Genomic DNA, 22,658 nt, shown 5'->3' with positions numbered 1-22,658 from the left:
TGAAGGTTGAGGATATAAAGCTAGCTTTTGTACATCTATAAAGGATTCTTGGTGCCGGCTATAGAATTGGATAGCCAAGGAGACTTATATGTATGTTAATTTTTGAAGAAAGTATTTCAAGGAAGAAAACTATACTTATATTATTTTATCTGTTTTACTTCCATGATCCTTGTATTAATAAACCTAAGTAAATATAAGTATCATATATAGAGATATTAAAGATATGATATTTTATATAGATATATATTTTCTTCAAAGAGCCAGGTATGATGATGCAGTGATAAGATACATTTCTGTAATACCTTTTGAAAGTGTCCTAAAATTTAAATTGCCTCAGTTTGTGACTTTGATACTTGTAAATGTTTGTGTTTTATTAACATCTGGATGAAAACACTGGGTTAGGAAGTACTCTGCTCCCTTCTTCCCCTGAGCGCTGGTGAAAGAGTCACCATCTACATGAATTGCTCTCTGTCAGGTGAGATAAACAGTGTGGACAGTGATCAAAGCCAGGAATAGTTAATCCGTGTAATCTTCACCTTGATAGATTGTCCCATTGCTTACGGGCTGAGTGCCAGGGTTTTAAGGCAGCTCCTCTAGCTAGTGGATTAATGACCAGTCTGTGCACCGGGAGAACCGCTCCTTAGGTGGTCCTTTCATTCCGAATTGCTTTCACACCAGTGGCAAGCACAATGCTCCTAAAATAGGAGTGTTAGGAGTTTGTCCAGCTACATACACCTGCTAGAGTTGCTGCTAACTAAGTGGGAAAGCCTTTGGGAGAGTTTGTCCTCTGTGGTCTTCAGTGATTCTCCCATTCCCAAATGTAAACTGTCCTGGGAGCAAAGAGAAGCAAAACTAACTCTGCATAATTCATTTTCAGCCTGAAATTGAAAGTGTTGATGAGCAGAGAGTCAGGTAATTGATTCACTCTTGGTCTTTCAGAATGTATACCCAGCAGCTGGGCACTGAAGGGTCCTTTACAGCTTCTTTGCTTTAGCTTTACCTGTCTGTCTGTATGACAAAGCATCCCTGTGCCCAAATCCTTGCTCTTCCCTGAGCTTGGATCTCTTTACCCCACTCCTTCCGGTACTTTCAAGTGTCATCAAGGAGAGCTACCTGGAGGAAGCCTCCCAAAACACAGCAGTCTCTCTCCCCACAACCCCCCGCTCCAGTGGGTTAGCTCAGCACCTGCCATTACTCTACTTGTTTATTCTCTTCTGCCCGTTACAATGGAAGTTCAGAGATGGATAGGGTGCTTTCTGTGCCTCACTGCTGTCTCCCCAGCACGTCCAGCAGTGCCGTTCTCATAAAGCACATACGGCTTGTTCCATGAGGCAGTCCTATGCTACTGTGTTAGAGAGCGTCAAGAGGAAATGAAGGACCCTCTGGCCTAAGTGTTGAACCTAGGTGTTTAGGTTCATGCTCTCAAATGAAAATGTCAATACAAAGCTGAATACAAACACTGTAAAGTCACATTAATGTGTTTGTGTGTGTGTGTGTCACACTGGACTCAGGTCCCCAACATCACATGACAGCTCACAGCAGTCTGTGACTATAGTTTCAAGGCCTCCAACACCTTCTTCTTATCTCTATAAGCAGCAGGAATACAGTACTGCACACTCATACATTCAAGCAAAACATCCTTTGTATGGTGTTTTAAAAATTACTTATTTATGGGCTGGTGAGATGGCTTAGCGGGTAAGAGCACTGACTGCTCTTCCAAAGGTCCTGAGTTCAAATCCCAGCAACCACATGGTGGCTCACAACCACCCGTAATGAGATCTGATGCCCTCTTCTGATGTGTCTGAGGACAGCTACAGTGTACTTACATATAATAAATAAATAAATCTTTTTTTAAAATTACTTATTTATACAATAACTTCTGAGAGAATTGTTTATTTTTATGTGTGTGAGTGTTTTGTTCACATATTTTCTGTGTACCACATGCATAACTACCCATGAAGGCCAGAAGAGAGCTTCACATCCCTTAGAATCACATGAGTGCTCAAACCAAATCCAGATTCTCACAGTGGCTCTCAACTTAGGGTTCGAATATCAGATATCCTGCATATCAGATGTTTACATTACAATTCATAACAGTAGCAAAATTACAGTTATGAAGCAGCAATGAAATAATTTTATGGTTGGGGGTCACCACAGCATGAGGAACTGTATTAAAGGGTCACAGCATTAGGAAGCGTCAGGAAGGCTCAGGACCTCTGCTTTTGTGTGTAGAGTCTACAAGAGCAGCAAGTGCTCTTAACCCCATGATAACTTTTCACCAATATAAATAAATAATCTAGAAGGGAAGGAAGATACATTAACAATACTTTGACTCAAAGGAGACAATACCACAAATGCTACAGATAGCCAGGTGCAGACATGGAGTGCTCTGACAGCAGCTCGTGTGTATTTAGATGAAATGCACACATTTCTTAAACAAAACTAACAAGACATGGCATCTATGAACAGCCTCTATCAGAAGCCGAGAAATCACTATCCCTAGATCTTCCCGCAAAGAGACACTCAAGTTCAGATGGGTTCACTGTGATTAAAAAGGAGGTAAGACCAAACTTCTACAAACCCTTCAGAAACACAAGACAAAAGAAAGCAAGCCTAGGGGAAGGTCTGCCAAGAGGTAAATGCTAGTCCCAGTCTCATAAGCACTGAACCGGAAAAGGCAAACCACTCTTTATGTGAAGTGCAGAATAAGGTGGAGATATAAATACAGTGAGTTCCATACGTAAGAAATCAGTTCATGCAGTCCAACATATGACATAGTAACAGAGCAGAAGAGGCCATGTGTACGTGCATATGCTGTCTGTTTTCTGTGTTGACCTTTGGTTTTTTGAGATAGCTCTTAGGTAACACCCAGCCTGGCTATGAACTCCTGATCCTCCTGCCTCCACCTTTAAATGCCACAGATCCAAATGCAAGTACCACCATGCCCAGCTAATCATGTCAGTATACACAAGGCACCTAACCAAATGAATCATTGTTAAAAGTCAGTGAAGGAGGAAAATAATGTCTTCATTCTGATAGAGAACATTTACAACAGCTTAGAGACTGGGGTAGAGCTCAGGAGCTCACATGCTAAACTGCATCAGACTCTGAGCTCAGTCCACAGCACTAAGAAACTAAAACGCAAACCCAGCATCTTGCTTGAGAGGTGAGGGATCCTGAGGGCCTTCCCTGCAGAATCAGGAGCAACGCAAAGAGGTATATTTTTAACTCTTGTGTTCAGCATCTTGCTGGACATTCCAGTGATAGAAGCCATTCAAGAAGAGAAAAATAGGGCTGGTGAGATGGCTCAGTGGGGAAGAGCACCGACTGCTCTTCAGAAGATCATGAGTTCAAATCCCAGCAACCACATGGTGGCTCACAACCACCTGTAATGAGATCTGACGCCCTCTTCTGGTGCATCTGAAGACAGCTACATTGTACTTACATATAATAAATAAATAAATCTTTAAAAAAAAAAAAAGAAGAGAAAAATAAATTAAAACACACATGTAAAGGTTAGAATGGAAGAAATCAAATCTGGCTTTTATCACCAGCTGACAGAACTCCACAGAAAAAGGACCCATCAACAAAAGCACACCCATTCAAACAAGTGAAGTTAAAATGAGCCCCAGATAGAAGGTTAGTATGCAAAAATTAAGTAGTCCTGTAGTAGAAATAGTTAGAAAGTCAATTCTACTTAAGACAATATGAACTAATAAGTTTAACAGAAACCTTGCCCTGAAACTTCAAGTGTTGCTGTCAGATCTGGAAAGCTGGCTCAGCATTAAGAACACTGGTTGCTCTTGCAGAGGACTAGGGTTGAGTTCTCAGCAACCACATGATGGTTCACAACCATCCATAACTCCAGTTCCAGGAGATCCAACCCCTCTGACCTCCATGGGCACCAAGCAGCCATGTGGTCCACATATAAACATACAGGCAAAATACTCATAAATAAATCTCTTTAAAAAGCAAAGCAAGTATTGCTGATAAAAATACGAGAAGGTATAAATAGGTAGAGATACAAAGTGTCAAGACAAACCTCAAGTTGCAAATGACAAGCAGATGTTTTTATAGAAACTGACAAAATAATTTTGAAATGTATATGTGAATTACCTAGGATGCACAAAACTCTGGGTTCTGATCCGCAGTACTGCAAAAGGCTTAATTTAAAAAATTAAAAATAATTAAGTGTACATGTCAAAGTAGAGAACTGGGACATGTGGGTCTTAAGAACAAGCAAAGCTGGCTGAGGCAGCAGCTGACGTCAGGACCCAGTGCACTGTGGGTCAGTCAGTGGGAAACAACAGAACACATACTTTGCATTCACTTACTTTTCCTTAAAAGCTCCAAGTCAAGAAATTTTTTTAATTAACAAATTGTGCTAGAAAAACTGATGTGTATAAAAAAAAAATTAGCCAGACACAAAAATAGTTAAACTTCTGGGTTGAAAATATTATCAGATATCTTCAGAATCTAGGGGAGGCAGAGTCACTTGACTTGGTGTGGTATGGTGTGGTTCTTGTAGTTTTGCTCAGTTTGGGGGGATGTAACCCCAAGGTCTCCTCCATGATAGGTAAATGCTCTACCACTGAACTTCAGCCCCAGCCCAAGGCAATCTCTTAGGGCACTGAAGGCAGTCTCCACAAAACACAGCCATGATGGTTTATCTTCACCACACTGAAAAATGTGTGCTGAAGAATGCCATGAGGATTATAGCCAGGCATATAGGTGCATATCTCTAATACTGATGCTTCAGTGGGGATTATAGCCAGGCATATGTGTGCATATCCCTAATACTGATGCTTCAGAGGCTGAGGCAAGAGGATCGCAGGTCCAAGGCCAGCCCAGAACCAGGCACACAGGCCTCACCTCATACCAGGGAGCAGTGGCAGGGGATCTCTGGGAACTCAAGCCTGCTCTGCAGAGCAAGTTCCAGGGTAGCCAGGGCTTCAGTTCACTTTGGAAAAGTAAATTTTGACTGTTTTGGTTTTGTTTCTAAATAAAGTTCAACAGTCCACTTCCCCTGCTGCATATCTAATCAAAGAAAAATTAAACCAGTGTCCATTAAATTAATCTGTACATTGCCAGGCCGTGGTGGTGCACGCCTTTAATCCCAGCACTTGCGAGGCAGAAGCAGGCGGATTTCTGAATTCGAGGCCAGCCTGGTCTCCAGAGTGAGTTCCAGGACAGCCAGGGCTACACAGAGAAACCCTGTCTCGAAAAAAACAAAAACAAAAACAAAAAAAACAAAAACAAAAAAAAAGGGTTGGCGAGATGGCTCCGCAGATAAGAACACTGACTGCTCTTCCGAAGGTCCTGAGTTCGGATCCCAGCAACCACATGGTGGCTTACAACCACCCGTAATGAGAACTGATGCCCTCTTCTGGTGCATCTGAAGATAGCTACAGTGTATTATGCTGGAACAAGCGGGGCAGAAATTCCCAGCAGCCACACACATGATGGCTCATGGCCATCTGTACAGCTACAGTGAACTCATACACATAAAATAAATCTTTTTTGGGGGGGGGGGGGTTTCGAGATAAGGTTTCTGTGTATAGCCCTGGCTGTCCTGGAACTCACTCTGGAGACCAGGCTGGCCTCGAACTCAGAAATCCGCCTGCCTCTGCCTCCCAAGTGCTGGGATTAAAGGCATGCGCCACCACCACCCGGCAAAATAAATCTTTTTTAAAAAAAAAGATAATAATAAGCTGTACAAAAAAGTGATCTTGACAGTTTGATTTATAGTAGCCAAAATAGCAGACAAGGACCATCAGGCAAGTAAATAGTTGAATAGTGTAGTTGGACAGTGTGACACAATTCACCAATGAATAGAAACAAGCCACAGGAATAACTCTCGAGAGACCATGATGAAAGAAAAAAAGGCACATGCAAAACAGTATACATTACCCAGTTCTACTTGAAAACTAGGTGGACTTAATTTAGAGGAAAAACTAGAACTGCTTCCACAGACATTCAGGAAGACCAGATGGAGTACAGAGAGAATTGCTACCAAGTGGACAAGGCTAGGATCTGCATTTTAACTTATGTAAACAGTAACCAAGCAGGAAACACCAGGAGAAGCATAGATAAGCTAAGCACTTTAGTACGTGCTACTCCTGACTGAGGCCAAGTGCTGGTTACTGGGTATTCTGTTGGAGAAGGCTCTTTTCTTTGTGGGATTATGCTCATTCTTGCATGAAAGAAGGGATTGTTGAGCAAAGGGAGGAACAGAAAACGTGAGTGTTGCCAGGCAGTGGTGGCGAACGCCTTTAATCCCAGCACTTGGAAGGCAGAGGCAGGCGGATTTCTGAGTTCCAGGTCAGCCAGGGCTACACAGAGAAACCCTGTCTCAAAAAAAACAAAAAAAAAAAAAAGTGAGTGTTAAGCCTGGCGCTGCCATTGGGTTTTTAATGGTAGACCCAAAAGGTGAAACCAATGTAGAGGTTTTAGTTGTTTTCCTTAAGTCAGAAGGAACATTGAGCTCATGAGCCATTTGTCTAAACAAAATAGAAGGAGGTACCAAGTATAGATTGATATTTTGTGATTTAATGTCAGCAGTTGGTAAATTACTAATAAATCACATAGAAAAAGTCCTGATGGTTTGTTTCCTAATTGATTTAAGCCATAATTTGAGATTTTGTGCACATCTCATTTTTTTAAATCCTTTTCTTTTAATTTGCTTTCCATCTGAAGACTGGTACAAATGACTCTGAAAGGTAGGTAGGTTACTTAACATACTCCATTTTAAGAAACTGTTAACAGTTTTATGTAACAAAAATGTAAGTCTTTTAACGTGTTACAAAAAAAAAAAAAAAGGATGTATAGAAAAGCCTTGTGTGCAGTGTGTGTTTTGCATTGTGGCTGTAAACTCTCAGTGGTGTAAGAAGTGAGCCTGAATAAAAGTCACTGAGAGGAAGGCAAAGCCGCACAGACTTTAGAGCCTGCCTGGTAGAGGAGCTGCTGCTGAGCTGCAGACTCTGGCCATGCTGGCCTTGCCGTCTCTTCCCCTGCAGTCTTACATGGCCAGTCAGCCCACAGACAGCTAGCAGATGTCCTGTAATTACAGCCTAGCATCTGTTCTCGGGTTATTTTGAAAACTCCATTAGACAGACTTGTAAAGTCATGTCTGTAATCTTTTCAGCTGCAGAAGATCATCAGTAAGCAAGATGGCTTCAAGACAGTGAAGACCAATGAGACAGAGTACCAGGTATGTGAGTAAACATTTCCAAACACTTGGTCATGGTGGTAGCTGTCATCGTGGGATCTATGAAGAACTTGGTGCTGGGGACACACCTACTAAGCTATAAAGGCATACGCAGATGCTCAGAGCTGTCCTGCCAGTGCCCCACCCCTACCCCAGCCCCTGGGCAGTGAGTGTTGTGCTGTTCTTATGGATATGTGGAGGTGTTTTCCTTTTTTCTTTCGTTCTTTTTTGGTTTTTATACAGAGACAGGGTTTCTCTGTATAGCCCTGGCTGTCCTGGAACTCACTCTGTAGACCAGGCTGGCCTCGAACTCAGAAATCCACCTGCCTCTGCCTCCCAAGTGCTGGGATTAAAGGCGTGCACCACCAGAGTGGGGGTCGGTTTTCTTTTGTTTTTCTTTGAATCAGGATCTCACTCTGTAGCTCAGGCCAGCCCTGAACTTGTAGTGATCCTCTATCAGTCTCCCTAGTGCAAGGGTTACAGCTTGTCACAACCACACACCCAGTTTGATTTTTGTTCTTATATAAGCAATAGTATGCTATATATTGTTCTACAGTTTTCATTTTCATAGTATATCTAAAGATCATATTCTTAATTTGTGCAGCAGTGGGGGTGGGGGCTGTGTGCACACAGCACAGGTGTGGAGGTCAGATACAACTTCAGGTGTCTGTCCTTGTCGGCCCTGGTGAGGGTCTCCTGTCTCCAGCTCCCACCTCCGCACTGAGCACTGAGATCACAAGCAGGTGCTGCTGCTGCTTCTGTGTAGGTTCTGGGGATCTAAACTCTGGTCCTCACAGTTGTGTGGCTAGTTCTTTACACCCTAAGCCATCTCCCTAGCTCAGAATCTCATTCTCATCATGGATTCAAAGTACACTGTTGTATGGCTGTAACATTTATGCTGTCATTCATCTTTTGGGAAATATTTAGCATATATCTATCATTTCATAATTCATAAGACTACAAGAAATAATACTGGGATTACACTATTTTGTATACATATGGCTATGTTTAAGGGATGACATACCAGAAATTCAATTGCTGGATCAAAGATTGTGACTATTGATAAGGTTATCAGATTGTGACAAATATAACCGATATGTTCTATGGGACACAGATGAATTTTCAGTCCTGCCAGTACTGTATACCAGTAGATCTCAACTGACAACATTCTATTAATTATAACTCTGTCTTGTGAGTCTTAAACTTCTGAATCACTCCATCTTTAGAACATATTGATTCCAAATTTTGTACATTAGTAAAAATCACAGCCTCTGCCAGGAACACTGAAGAGGAAGCAAAGGCAGGTAGATCTCTGTGAGTTCAAGGCCAGCCTGATCTACAAAGCAAGTTCTAGGCCAGCCAGGGTTAGATAATGAGGTCCTCTGAAAAACCAAACAACCTCCTCTCCACAGGCAGCATGTGGAGCATTGTGTCTAGACACACAGTGGAAGAGGAGTTTTTTAATTATTTATCTGTACAGGGTTCTGCCCTGCATGTATACCTGCAGTGGCTGTCAGCCACCATGTGGGTGCTGGGAATTGAACTTGGATCCTCTGGAAGAACAGCCATCTCTCCAGTCCATGGAAGAGGATTTAATACCTGATATCAAAATTGTCTTTTTAAGAAGAAATTTTTATTTTAATTAAGTTAATTCAGGCTGGAGGATACTCATTGGGTAAAGCATTTGCTTTGGAAGCCCAGGGACATGAACTCAGTCCCCAGAACCCATATAGAGGCTAGAATCAGTAGTGCATACCTGTACTCCCAGCATAGGAAGGTAGACAGGAGTATCCTTGGGGTTCTCTGGCAAGCTAATCTAACCTAGTTGGTAAACTCTAGGCCAGTGAGAGACCTTGTTTCCAAAGAGGTGAACCATGGTCCTGAGGATGACGCCTAGGTTGTCACACAGACATACACATACAAACACTGTTAAAAATAACAGTAATTAAGAGCTGGGGAAATGGCTCAGTGCCTAAAGCATTTTTGTGCAAACTTGAGAACTGAACATATAAATGCTGGGTACCTGGAGGGTCCTCAGTGATCAAAGCTTTGCAGATACAGGGGTTCTGACAGCTGAGGGCTATCTGACCCCAGTTAGAGACCCTGCCTCAGTGCAATGGAGAATAATCAAAAAGGACTTCCTTCCTGCACTAGCCTTGGCTTCCATACATGCACAGCAAGTTCCATACATGCACAGCAAATATACCTGTGTCCACACACGTGAATGTGCATATACAGATGCATACACCACATGTACCCAAAGGCAGATATGCATTAATACATGAAAAAGAAACTCCTTGAAACAGGAGTGAAAACTTAGAAATAACTTATGCTTAGAACAAAATATATTTAAATTATTAAAATAGTACTACACTCCAGAAATCTCAGAATTGGGACTTTGGGGTAGATTTGTAAGTTCAAGACCAGTTTGGGCTATGGTGAGATTCCCTACCTCAAGGGTGGTACAGGGCAAGGGGTGGAGAGTGCTTGAGAGGTAGCTCAGTAGTTAAAAGCACTGGCTGCTCTTCCAGATTCCTGAGTTTAATTCCCAGCACCCACATGATGGCTCATCATGATAATTATAGGCCTGTGAGAGTCAGTGCCCTCTTCTGGTGTGCATGTATTCAGGACACCCGTATACATAAACAGATCTTTAAAAAAAGGAAAATGAGCAAGGAGACTGGAAATGTAGCTCAGTGGTGGAGACCTACAGAGCATACCCAGAACCCTAGATTCAGTCCACAGCCCCACAGCAAGCAGGCATAGAAAGCATAGTACTCCCACATCGAGGGGTTACCCTAACTACAGGAAACCCTCTCAAGAGCAAAAGCTAACATAGACTTATAAACTGAAATCAGGGACTTTAAGCAGATGTGGAGACAAACTGACTTAAATCTAATTAAAAAAAAATTACTAGGATGTCAAGGAGAGGAGTTGGCAAATATGATCAAAATATATAGCATGAAATTCTCAAGGAGGTGTGGTGACAGTACTCAGGAACAGAGGCAGATGGGTCTCTGAATTCGAGGCCTGGTCTACAAAGCAAGTTCCAGGACAGCCAGGGCTGTTACACAGACAAACCCTGTCTTGGAGAATAGGGAAGAAAAGAAAAAACTTCTCAAAGAATTAATAAAAAAAATATTTTGGCTACCATAAACTTATTATTTATGCTTTGACATTTGGTCTGATATTTAGTAAATGCCAAATATAAAAACTATCCTGAAGGAAATGTAGAAGTATAACATTCTGTCTAAGTAAATAGAGAGCTTACAGACTTCAAAATTAGCAATGATCATATTTTTATAAAGTTGAATTATCATTTCAGATTCCTGGAACAATCATAATAGCTACTACTAAATAGCTCATTAGTAAATACTATCTAATTTTGGAATAAAACAGTTTTTTTTCTTAGCTTAAATTTGAAGACATTTGGCTATTTAGTTGATTTGCCCTCTCACTATTTAGCCATTTAGTTGATTGCCTCTGTAATCCTGAGGCAGATACCCTTAGCTTCATTAGGTCTGGAGAACCTTAGCACTATGGAAATTGAAGTCTAAAAATTAAAATGTCTAGTTCATAACCATACTGAGTAAAAGAGAGAATAAAGACTCTTCCACAGATAATGGTATCTATGTGGGCACTGGGCACATGCAGACCTTTGCTGAGAAGGCACCAGAGAGCTCCCTAAGGGCTGTCATTTGCCTGAGCTAGGCAGCCCCTGTTGGGTTCTGGAGAAAAGCTTCCTGAGGTACCAACAGAGCTCAGTGGTAGCCCTCTCTGAATGACCACTGAGTTCCGGGAAATTTCAGCAAAAAAGGGGGCAGGGTTAGAGCTGGAAAGAGCATTATTAGGCTTTAGACTCCAGACCAGTGTGCTGTGGGCTGCAGAGTGAGCCTCTGGGTAGCTATGTCAAAGCATTTCAAGGAGCATTAGAAGGGCTTACTCCAGGGGCTGATAAGATGGCTCAGCCGGTAAGAGCACCGATTGCTCTTCCAAAGGTCCTGAGTTCAAATCCCAGCAACTGCATGGTGGCTCACAACCACCCATAATGGAATCTGATGCCCTCTTCTGGTGCATCTAAGACAGCTACAGTGTACTTATAATAAATAGATAATAAATAAATGTTTAAAAAAAGGGGAGGCTTACTCCATAAAGCCAGGTGAGGTAACACATACCTGTAATATGTGTTGTGGATGAGGGAGAGGCGGTGGGCACCTTTGACTACCCATTTAGAATGTTTGCTGTGGGCTTTTCCTGGTAGGTATGTTCCTTCTATTTCCAGTTTCTTTGGAGCTTAATGACAAAAGATGTTAACTAGAAGGGAGAGAGAGAGAGAGAGACGGTGTCCTGTTAGGCAAAAGTAATAAGCAAAAAGAGTGACTGCCCTATTTCCCATATTGTCCTACAGGACACACTTGTGGCTATTTCCCCAAGCCCCGCCCACAGGTTCCTTTTTGACTTTTTTTTTTTTTAGGAACCAACAGTGAAAGAACCTGGAGTTAACACAACCCTTCAAGTGCGTTTCTTTGGGAAAAGAGGAGAAAAAAAACTCCATTATAAAGAATTTCGAAGGTAAATGTCTTAGGGTTCTCTAGAGTCACAGAACTCATGGTAGTCTCTGTGTAGTAAAGGAATTTATTAATGACTTACAGTCTGTAGTCCAACTCCCAACAAAGGTCAGCAGCAGCTGTGAATGAAAGTCCAAGGATCTAGCAGTTGCTCAGTCCCACAAGGCAAGCAGGTGAAGAAGCAGAGTGAGCCTTCCTTCTTCCAATGTCCTTATATAGGTCTCCAGCAAAAGGTGTCCCACCACACCTTTAATCCCAGATGACCTTGAGCTCATAGATCTTTCTATCTTAATCCTCTGGGATTCATAGCCACTATACCTCAAGATCTCCATGCCAAGATTCAGGCCGGAAACTTGTTTTATCTCTCAGCCTCCAGATTAGGGCCGCAGGTGAGCCTTCCAATTCTGGATTGTAGTTCATTTCAGATAAGAGTCAAGTTGACAACCAGGAATAGCCACTACAGTAAACATAAAGATATTTATTTGGGAAATTTTATATATAAGAAGTATAGAAAGTGAATATACTTATTTCCCAGACCTACAGACTAATCCAGCTATTCTCAACCTGTGACAACCTTTTGGCAAACCTAGCTCCAAAAATATTTACATTATAGTTCATAACAATAGCAAAATTATAGTTATGAAGTAGCAACGAAAATAATTCTATAGTTGGGGGTCACAACACGAGGAGCTATATTAAGTGGGTCACAGCATTAGGAAGGTTGAGAACCAGTGCTGTGAACCCGGCTGTCGCCACATCACCGACCAGCGGAAATAAGGAGGCAACCACAAACTCTTCTCCAGGCAGTTTATTCAGGAACCTTGTACTACAGAATCATTCGTTCATTTTTTCTTCTTCTCTCTTCTCTCTCTCTCTTCTCTTCTATCTCTACTATCTCTCTCTTCCCTTTCTAGCCCCCAGCCCTCGTGGGTTAAATACTTTCCCTGGTCCCAATCAGCATCAGCTACGTGGCAAAGCATAATAGGCTGTGGGAAATCATGCCAGCTTGCATCACAAACTGGAGGCACACAGCTTTTCCAACTAAGGCTTGTTTATCTCAATGCTCTCTGCTCTGGCCGGAGACCAGGTGTTCAATATATAGGGTGGCAGCTGCGGCTCCCCACACCTGGCTAGTATTTATTGGATCTTTAAAGCAATTTATCATTAAGAACTTAGCCTATAAAACATAAAGCTCCTATTCTCAAAGTATTCTAGCCTATTTTAAAATATAATGTCTGATTTATAAAATGTAATGGTTCCTTTTGGTGATTTGATACTAGCAACTAAGTTTCACTTTACTGCGGTTGGTTGGTTTCACTTTGGTGTCGGTTGGTTGGTTGGTTGGTTGGTCGGTTGGTTGGTTGGTTGGTTGGTTGGTTTTTTTGAGACGGTTTCTTTGTGTACCCTGGTAGTCCTAGAACTCACTCTGTAGACCAGGCTAGCCTTGAACTCACAGAGACCTGCCTCTGCCTCCTGCCTGAATACTGGGATTAAAGATGTGTGTGTGTCATCACCACCACCACCCTGCCACATTGTTCTTAATACCAAACAAACCAGCCCAACAAGGGCCATGCCCTGTGTCCCTGAGTACAGCTCTGCTGGGGCCAGCACTGGCTGATCTCAGCTGGGTTTACTCTGCACTAAAACCGATCTGAGATGTGGGGCCTCAGCTCTGATGTGCAGAGGCCCAGCAGTAAATACGCACATCCTGACAGCCATACTATGAAAGCACCAGAACAAGTACCCTGGGAAGCAGGCAGTTCCGTGTCTCATGTAGAGCTTGGTGCTAACACTGACCTTAAGTACTTAACATCCTTTGACTCATTTCTTTGTAAAATTGGGCCAGTAATCCGTGGGTTATCTAATTATTGTAGATATTAACGTAGTGGAGCCCGGCTTGCCCTGTCTGCAGCATTCTCTTAAATACAGTCTTAAAGCAGGTATTAAGAAAATCAGAATAGCAGGAAAATACGAACTTGGAAGGCAGAGGACCTGCACCTTCCTCAGCTCACTGCATTTGTGCTAAGTTTGCTCTGTGTGTGTGTGTGTGTATGTGCGCTGTCCTGTGTCAGGCTGTGTTTCAGATACAAAATGTGGTCCCTTTTGCAAGCTATTTAAATTCTGCTAAATGGGGTCAGTTATGAAAGGGAAGAATAGATATTTCTCTTCGCACCTGACCTTCCTTGTAATGCCAAGGGCCTTTTAGAAGAAAACCATCTGGAAAACGTACACAAGAACCTGAATACCTTCCTGGGTTGCATGCCTTCAGCTGTGCCTTTCTCTTCTAACTACTCTCAGCTTCTCACATGGGGTAAAGACAGGGAGTGCTCACCTCCTCACTGACAGAAGCACTCAATGCACTGCAGCTGGATCTCCTTAACTATTACTAATTCAACCTAAAATGCATTATGTTTTAGACAAAATTCTGCTTTGACCCAGAAAGAAACAACATCAGAAAAATCTGTGCAGTCAGTCAGTGTTGTAGGTGACAGGCTCTTTACAGACATGGAAGCTTTCTGCCCATTCACCCCTCCACACTTCTGAAGTTTATAGGGAAAGTAAAGATCCTAAAGCAAGCTAGTAACATGTATATAATATATTCCACCCATTTTAAATTGTGATAAAACACACACAAAAATATTTTTTTTAATTTTAAGTATACATATATATTTAAAGGAGATTGAAGCACATGAAAACTTAGAATTCTCATAATGCTTCCACATGACTGGGGTAGTAAACCTGCTTTGACCTTTCTAGATTCTTGTTCAAAAAAGTCAAAATCAGCCTTACAGCTGTTCAACTAGTACCTTCCACAGAGCTAATGCTGTGACTTTGATCAGAGTGTTATGCAGTCTTTATTTTTAAAAGGCAGAGGGGAGCTCTCCAAGATGGACAGTTTGATGTCAGAAGGAATTTCTCTACAGCATATTTCTTCATGAACTCTTTTATACAGTAAAACCTGTTTATTTGTTTAAAAAAAAAAAAAAAGGGCAGAGGGGAGCCAGGCAGTGGTGCCACATGCCTTTAATCCCAGCACTTAGGAGGCAGAGGCAGGCAGATTTCTGAGTTCAAAGCCAGCCTGGTATACAGAGTGAGTTCCAGGACAGTCAGGGCTATACAGAGAAACCCTGTCCTGAAAAACCAAAAAAATAAAAAATTTTAAAAAGGCACAGGGGAATGTTGAGTCTATAGATTCACACTGTTTCCCAAAAGACTACAAATAATGTCATGTAAATCTAAGCTTGCAATTCAAAGTCATTGTTTCTATTTTGGTTTCTGTAAAACAGTAGGAACCATTAATTATTAAAATTCTAAAAGTAGTATCCTCTCCTAAACTTTTTTCTAAGATTTACCTACTATTATATGTAAGTACACTATAGCTGTCTTCAGACACACCAGAAGAGGGCATCAGATCTCATTACGAATGGTTGTGAGCCACCACGTGGGTGCTGGGATTTGAACTCAGGCCCTTTGGAAGAGCAGTCAGTGCTCTTAACCGCTAAGCCACCTCTCCAGCCCCTCTCCTAAATTTTAATTTTCCTAGTTACTGATAATATTACTACATTGGAAAAAATACTTTCCATAAGATGTTACTCTCTGTGGCTCTATTAAAGCAACATTTTACATAATTTTACTCACACTGATTACAGCTTTGGTCGCCAGATGTGATCTGCACAAACACGCTGGACAGAGTGGACAGGACCTGGACTTGACCAGCTTCTCTCTCTCCCACAGCCTTGATGCTACTTCCTTCTGCTACCTGCCAGAGGCCAACCACTCAGGTGCAGAAGGAGGTGACTTGCAGACCCACTTACAATGTTAAGATGAAATGCCACTAGCTGCTTATACCAATTTCTTATTTTAATATTTAGATTTATGGAAAATTTACAAACAGAAGTTCAAGAAATGGAATTCCTTCAGTTTTCTAAAGGTCTGAATTTCATGAGAAAAGAAGACTTTGCAGAATGGCTACTTTTCTTCACTAACACCGAAAATAAAGATATTTACTGGAAAAATGTGAGAGAAAAGTTGTCAGTAGGAGAGGTTGGTATGTTTTTTCTTACACATGTGATAGAAATGAAACATTTGATATCTCTACCCATCAGGAAGCCTCCCTGTTCCTCCCTGTTCCTTCCTCCAAGATTAACAGAACATTCATCCCTTCACCTTGAGCTTCAAGTGTATCCCTTCTTATCATTCCATGCGTCAGTAGGTCAGGAAATCTGCCAATGGAGCCTGGCCTGACTTGACTCTGCCTGACAGGCAGGCTAATCCACAGAAGCAGGCAGAATGGCTCCCGACAACAAAGCAAAGGCATGGGATCAGGATCAACTGAAAGCTCACATCTTAATCCACAGACAGGAGACAGAGAAGCACACAGGGAATTGCAATCTTTGAAACCTCAAAGTATAACACACCTCCTCCAATAAGCCACGCCTCCTAACCCTTCTCAAACAGGTCTACAAAGTATGTGTGGATTTTAAGTGGTGGTTTGTTTGTTTGTTTGTTTGTTTTGAATAAGTGCCTTGCCAAATTGTGTGGATAGAGCTCAAGTGATCTTTCACCTCAGCTGTGACTGTTTCTAGTCTTAATTTGGATTCCCTAAAATTGTTTGCATAGGAATTCACACATCCACACATAAGACATTGAGAAACCCTGCCCCAAATTGGTTCTGATTGGTAAATAAAGATGCTGGCAGCCAATGGCTGGGCAGGGCAGACAGAGGCAGTAGCCCATGTAAGTGGAGGGAGATGCTGTCCAACTGAGTCCAGGGCAGCAAAGATGAAATATAGCATCTAAAAAATACTAACTCAGGATTATCAGAGGGAAGTGGATTAGCCACATGGGAGGTTAGGAAATGACCCACCCATTGAGTTATTTTAGAAATATCAAAATATAAATTCTATGTGTGTCTTTCATTTAAGAACCCAGAACAGGGTGGATAGCAAGGAACACTCCTGGGATTGATTTAAATGTTCTAATTAGATCCTACTATACTCAGCTTCCCAAAGCAGCTGGAACCTCAGGCATGTGTTGCCACACTGTCTTTTCCCCCCCTTGTAATTTTATGTAAGCAAAATGATTTTGGTGTGAACAAGTATGTTTATATGAGGTCTTAAAGACTATTTCTATTTTTTAAAACCCCTTTGAATCCCTTTGCCTTTGTTTTTGATTTATTTATGTTCATGTGTATATGTGAGTGTGTATGTGTATGAATCACATGTGTGTGAATGCTCACAGAGGCCAGAGGAGGGTAGCAGATCCCTTGGAACTGGAGTTTCAGGAAGATGCAACCCACTCTATTTAGATGTTGGAACTCGAGTATGGATCCTCTGCATGAGCAGCCAGTATTAGTAACTACTAGGCAAACCCTCTAGGCTTTAAAAGTATTTCTAACAAGAGGGAGTAAAATATAAATAAAATATGAGTAATCCTTTTTCTCCTCTGGAGACATGGTCTCACAATGTCCACTCAGGCCTTGAATTCCTGATTCTCCTGCCTCAGCCTCCAGTGTGCCACTAAGCCCAGAAAGGTAATACCATTGATAATTGCAATAGAAATACATAATTACAAATGAATTTAATTTTAAAATTAAAAAATGTTTACAGTGATGGTGCATTTCTTTAGTCCCAGCACTCCAGAGGCAGGGGTAGATAGATCCTGAGTTCAGTGCTAGCCTGGTCTACAGAGCAAGTTCTAGAACACCCAGGGTTACACATGACAAACCATGTCTCAAAAGACAAAAATTTAAAAATTAAAAACAAGGAAAATTTACAACCTTGCTTAGATACAAAGAAAACGTATGTAATCCCAGAGATGTCCCTAGTATTGGAGAATAGGAACTCAGATGTTATACACATTAATGTTTCTCCTGGGCTGTGTCACATTGACAGCTGGAGAAAATTAGGATGTAATGAATTCTTTTAAAATCTGTGACTACAAAACACTTACAAGGATCCAAGACTTCTCTATTCAGTATCTGAGAGCTTTAAAGGCCAGCCTGTTGATCTCTATAAAGTATCTGAAACTCATCTGTTTCCAAATTTAATGGATGCTTACAGAAGATACAAGATTATTGGGTCAGAACCAACAACAAAAATAAACCAACTAACAACAAAAAACCTAATACTCGTAACACAGAAATAGCATGAGCATCCTGTTTGGGCTGGTTTCCCCTTGCCCATAATAGCTACTCTGAGAGTCCCAGAGGAAAGCTTCTGTCAGCCAATCAGTCTTTCAGAAGAGGCAGGAAGCAAGGTGTCCTAACCTTTGCTGCAGAAGGAAGTGTTGTTTCCAGTACGTGGCAGGAAACAAAGTTGTCCTCTGTCTGGGGAAAACACTATTCAAGGCTGCCTATGATACATACATCCTTGGAAAGATGTTCAGGGACCAAAAAAGGCAGGTGTGCCTCTGTTGAAAAGATATTTAAGAAGTGTTGTCTCCCACAGCAAGAGGCCACCCAGCAGCCCACCAGATACATGAGGAAAGGACTGTGCTGGATAACTTTATATCAGCTTGACACAGGCTAAAGTCATCTAAGAGGAGCGAGCCTCAAGTAAGAAAATGCCTCCATAAGATGAGGCTGTAGGCAAGCCTGTAGGGCCTTTACTTAATCAGTGATTGTTGGGGAAGGGCCCAGCCCATTGTGGTGGTACCATCTTTGGGCTGGTGGTCCTGGGTTCTATAAGAAAGCAGACTGAGCAAGCCACGAGAACCAAGCCAATAAGCCACACCCCTCCATGGTCTGTCCATGCATCTGCTCCTGCATCCAGGTTCCTGCCCTGTGTGAGTCCTGACTTCTCTGATGAGCAGTCATGGGAAACCGTAAGCCAGGCCCTTTCCTCCCAAAGTCGCATTGGTCATGATGTTGCTTCACAGCAACGGGTGGTCCACACAGACACATGGGCCTGCCCACCACAGCTCTAGAATCTAGGTCTTATTCTCTGTCTTCAATATTTATCAGCTTGCCTAAAGATAAGTTCATAAGCTTTAGGATGGAAGACTTATCATTAATATGATTTTGATGTGTATACAAAATTGTAATTTTAAAACCCTTTTATTTTTATTAGAGCATTAGTTTGGATGAGTTCAAGTCCTTTTGCCATTTTACAACGCATTTGGAAGACTTTGCTATCGCCATGCAAATGTTTAGTTTAGCTCATCGCCCTGTGAGGCTGGGTAAGATCCGTATCATTTAATTCCTATTGTCTGTAAGTAGTTTCACTATTCAGTAGCTGATGGTGATCAGGAGATGGTTAGCAGTATGATAATGCCTTTCAGTTGTTCTCAATTCACTTACCCAATAGTTACTTTATTTGCTTTTATTTTCTTGTTCTCAAGAAGGGGGAAGGGAGCGGGATTGGCCGTGTTACTGGGAGCCATGATTAAGGTGAAATGACTCCCTTTGCTTCCATGATGTGTCCTAGCCAAATGCGGGGTCTGAACACACTCATGTGGGTATTTTTGTGTTTACTTCTCAAATAATGGAAGTGTGGATTAGATCCACTTGAACTGAATCACCTGGTTTATTGGCAGTTTCTTGTTCTGCTTTTTAGCAGAGTTCAAGAGAGCCGTAAAGGTGGCGACTGGACAGGAGCTCTCAGACAATCTTCTGGACACCGTCTTCAAGATCTTTGACCTGGACGGGGATGAGTGCCTCAGCCACGGAGAGTTTCTTGGGGTACTGAAAAACAGGATGCATCGAGGTTTATGGGTAAAACATCTTGAGTTTTGTTTTGTTTTTTAAACTTTTTTAACATGTTAGCGACAATATTAAACCTAGAATTAGGGCAAATATAATAGGTTAAGTGGAATCTTAATAATTTATACAGAGATTATAAACTACAACCAAAACACTGAATTTTCTTTTACACAGGATGACATTTAGTATTTTCTTTGCTTTAAAAATAACCTGAGTCTGGGAGACATCAGTTAGGAGGATCTGGTTCAAGCCCCAGATTCCCATGCATATTCTAGGCATCGAGGCATGTGCTCGGTGGCAAGTGCTTAGATTTTCAGTTCTTGGGAGACAGACAGTGGAGCTGTGCGGTCACTAGCTAGACTAGCCTGCTTTGTGAACTTCAGACCAGAGAATGACGCCCAAGTCTATCCTCCGACCTCTGTCACCATACATATTTGCGCACATGCATGCACATACACTTTGGACATACATGCATACACACTTGTATATTCATGTGCACACATAATACATACAAAAATCTGAATTTAAATTCAGAAATCAGCCTAGGATCTGACTTTGCATCTGATCTTGGGTCTGACCTTAGATCTGACCTTGGACTCAATACCCATCTCCAGGTTCAAATCCTGCTCTGCCATGTATTAACTAATGAATCTTGAAAAGCCACTTAGTTTTTCTGTACCTCAGATACCTCACCTATATAATTAAGAAAACTAATAGATTCTACCAACAATAGCTACATTGGGAACTACATAGAAAGCATACTGAACTCTCCGCACCCATCATGGCTACTTACAGTCACGCACTGGGCTCTGACTGAGGGACAGGCAAAGCCCAGAATTTTGTTTGCATTAGCATCTACACAGATAGTAGGGAATTAGGATGAGAGACAGGAAAGAGGGATAACTGTGAATGTGATACTTGTGTTCATGACAACTTAAGAAAAAAAATGTCATCTACAAGAATTCCCATATCACATGTAATCTGAGAGAAATTAGTAACTACGGTTTTTATTACATGCATTTGGCAGCATAGGCCACCATCAGCTTTCTTTAGAGAAGTGTGGGAAGGCAGTAAACAGGACTGTAAGGGGCATGGAGCCATGGCTAGCCAGAACACCAGTAACTGCTGGTCTTTCTCTCCGGATCCCAGGTGTCCCAGCAGCAGAGTGTGCAGGAATACTGGAAGTGCGTGAAGAAGGAAAGCATCAAGGGAGTGAAGGAAGTCTGGAAACAAGCTGGCAAGGGCCCCTTCTAAGGAAAAGTCCGAGCCAGCTCAAGGGGCCAGACATATTTTTCCCAAGAATTGGCTGTTTTTCTATGTCTTCATTGAGTTGTTTGGAAGTGTAAAGATGCCATGTACTCATTTTCTGATTTGGAAATTTTGAAGGGATGAGGGGAGGTGAATAAATATGTGCCACAGTGGGAAGTCAGAGGCCAACCTGTGGGAGCCGGTTCCCTCCGTCTACCATAGTAATCTCAGAGACTGAACTCAGGTCATGAGCTTTGGCCTCAAGTGCCTTTACCTGATAAGCCATCTCACCAGCTCTGACTCCATAATTTCTTGTAATTTCTTGGTGAATTTTCATTACACAAAGTATTCCTTTATGAAAATACACACTGCTCTATTAAAGGCCTGTGTGCAAAGTGTGCTTTCTGAAGGGCTAAACAAGTTAGGGAAGGGACTTCATTCCCAAGACAGGTACTGATCCCAGAAGCCGTGATGGAATTGTGTTACGGAGTAATTGCAGTTAACTGCTTGCTCCAGTGTTTCTTTGCTCCCTACCTTGAAAATAACATGTAAGTGACAGTGTCCTGTCTGGCAGCAGGATAAAGTATTTACATTGATACAAAAGAAGTATTCAAGTATTCCTTTTTTAAATGTTCCATGCTTTTGAAATATAAATAAGTGCCCTCTCCCAGACACAGAGGTGAGGGGGCTCAGCCAGCATAGGACACAGCTGTGTACCATTCTTTCCTAACAAGCAGCACACTGAGTTCCACCTCCAACCACTTGTACACAGATACATTCACACACATACAGTGATCATAGTATCAAGTTTCTTAAGGTAAGGTATCTTGGGTTGTGGGAAACACGGCACTATAAAGTGGTTTGCAATAAAATAAATATGAAATAATGTTATGTGGAGATGCACATGTGTATGTGTGTGCATACAGGTGGGTATACATGTGTATGTGGAAGCCCCTGGTCCTGTAACTAACCCCATGTTCCTGAAGTGACCCAGTAAGCCCATCAGCTCACCAAGCTGGACTTGGGAGATGTTGCTACTTTGGCCTCTCATCCATTCTTTTTATTTTCAGATTTATTTATTTATTTATGTGTACAAGTGTCTTACCTACACATACGTATGTATACCTTGTGTGTACCTGTGATGGTGAGACACTATGTGGGTGCTAGGAACCAAACCCAGGTCCTTTGCAAGAACAGCAAGTGCTTTAAGTTTTTGAGCCATCTCTCCAGCACCCTGTCCTTTATCTGGTGAAATGTTTGTCCATGTCTCCATGGAAACAGTGTCACAACAACCTAAAAATCAGAAAACATTATAAGATTTTGGGGGGCTTGTTAAAGTTTGGGCCTTGGGTTGTTTTGAGACAGGGTCTCACTATGTTACTCTGCCTGGCCTAGGACTTAATATATAGTCCAGGATCTCCATTGAATTCACAGAGATCCACCTGTCTCTGTCTCCCAAGTGCTGGGACTAAAGACATGACAGTAAAGTATCTCAATACAAAAAGGTTGGGCACAGCTGCAAGACCAGTGAACTACAGTAGAGACCCTCACAGACGTGTCTGGAGATCTTCAACAAGGCTGCCCAGAGTATTAAATAAAGAAACTGTTATTTTTTTCAACAAATTATGCTAGGAAAACTAGATATCCACATGAAAAAGAGGTTGAATCCTTATCCTTTACCATATGCAAAAAAAATCAACTTCAGATGTGTCAGTGTACTGATGGAAAAAACCAGAAAACTTCGTGGCACTGGAACTGTTTCTGGTTTCTTAGATATAGTGCCAAAAGCACAAGAAAAGACAATAGAAACAAGACAAAAAGCATGCAAAGGGGTCTTCCTCCGAGTTAGAACTTGTGCTCAAAAGACACTAGCAAAAAAGAGAAACCATAATTATTAGAATAGTGCAAATAGTTACAAATTATAGAGCCAAGG

The 22,658-nt window shown here is 41.8% G+C and overlaps 1 protein-coding gene across 2 annotated transcripts in view; it reads left to right on the top strand.

Moving 5' to 3' along the window:
• The window catches only part of Micu2 (mitochondrial calcium uptake 2), an 82,450-nt gene extending 60,828 nt beyond the window's left edge, over positions 1-21,622 (top strand). Inside the window, exons 7-12 of one of the 2 annotated variants that reach the window (XM_031362875.1) lie at positions 7,145-7,210; positions 11,682-11,779; positions 15,648-15,819; positions 18,846-18,954; positions 19,335-19,489; positions 20,627-21,622. In XM_031362875.1, the coding sequence (XP_031218735.1) occupies positions 7,145-7,210; positions 11,682-11,779; positions 15,648-15,819; positions 18,846-18,954; positions 19,335-19,489; positions 20,627-20,731 (705 nt within the window). In that variant the 3' untranslated portion in view covers positions 20,732-21,622. Of the gene's footprint in view, positions 1-7,144; positions 7,211-11,681; positions 11,780-15,647; positions 15,820-18,845; positions 18,955-19,331; positions 19,490-20,626 lie in introns of both variants that reach the window. The other variant, XM_031362874.1, reaches the window with a different exon arrangement.
• Positions 21,623-22,658: the final 1,036 nt, after the last annotated feature.

This window comes from Mastomys coucha, unplaced genomic scaffold, assembly GCF_008632895.1.
Source record: "Mastomys coucha isolate ucsf_1 unplaced genomic scaffold, UCSF_Mcou_1 pScaffold9, whole genome shotgun sequence".
Taxonomy (NCBI): domain Eukaryota; kingdom Metazoa; phylum Chordata; class Mammalia; order Rodentia; family Muridae; genus Mastomys; species Mastomys coucha.
This window is presented reverse-complemented; position numbering and strand designations above follow the sequence as displayed.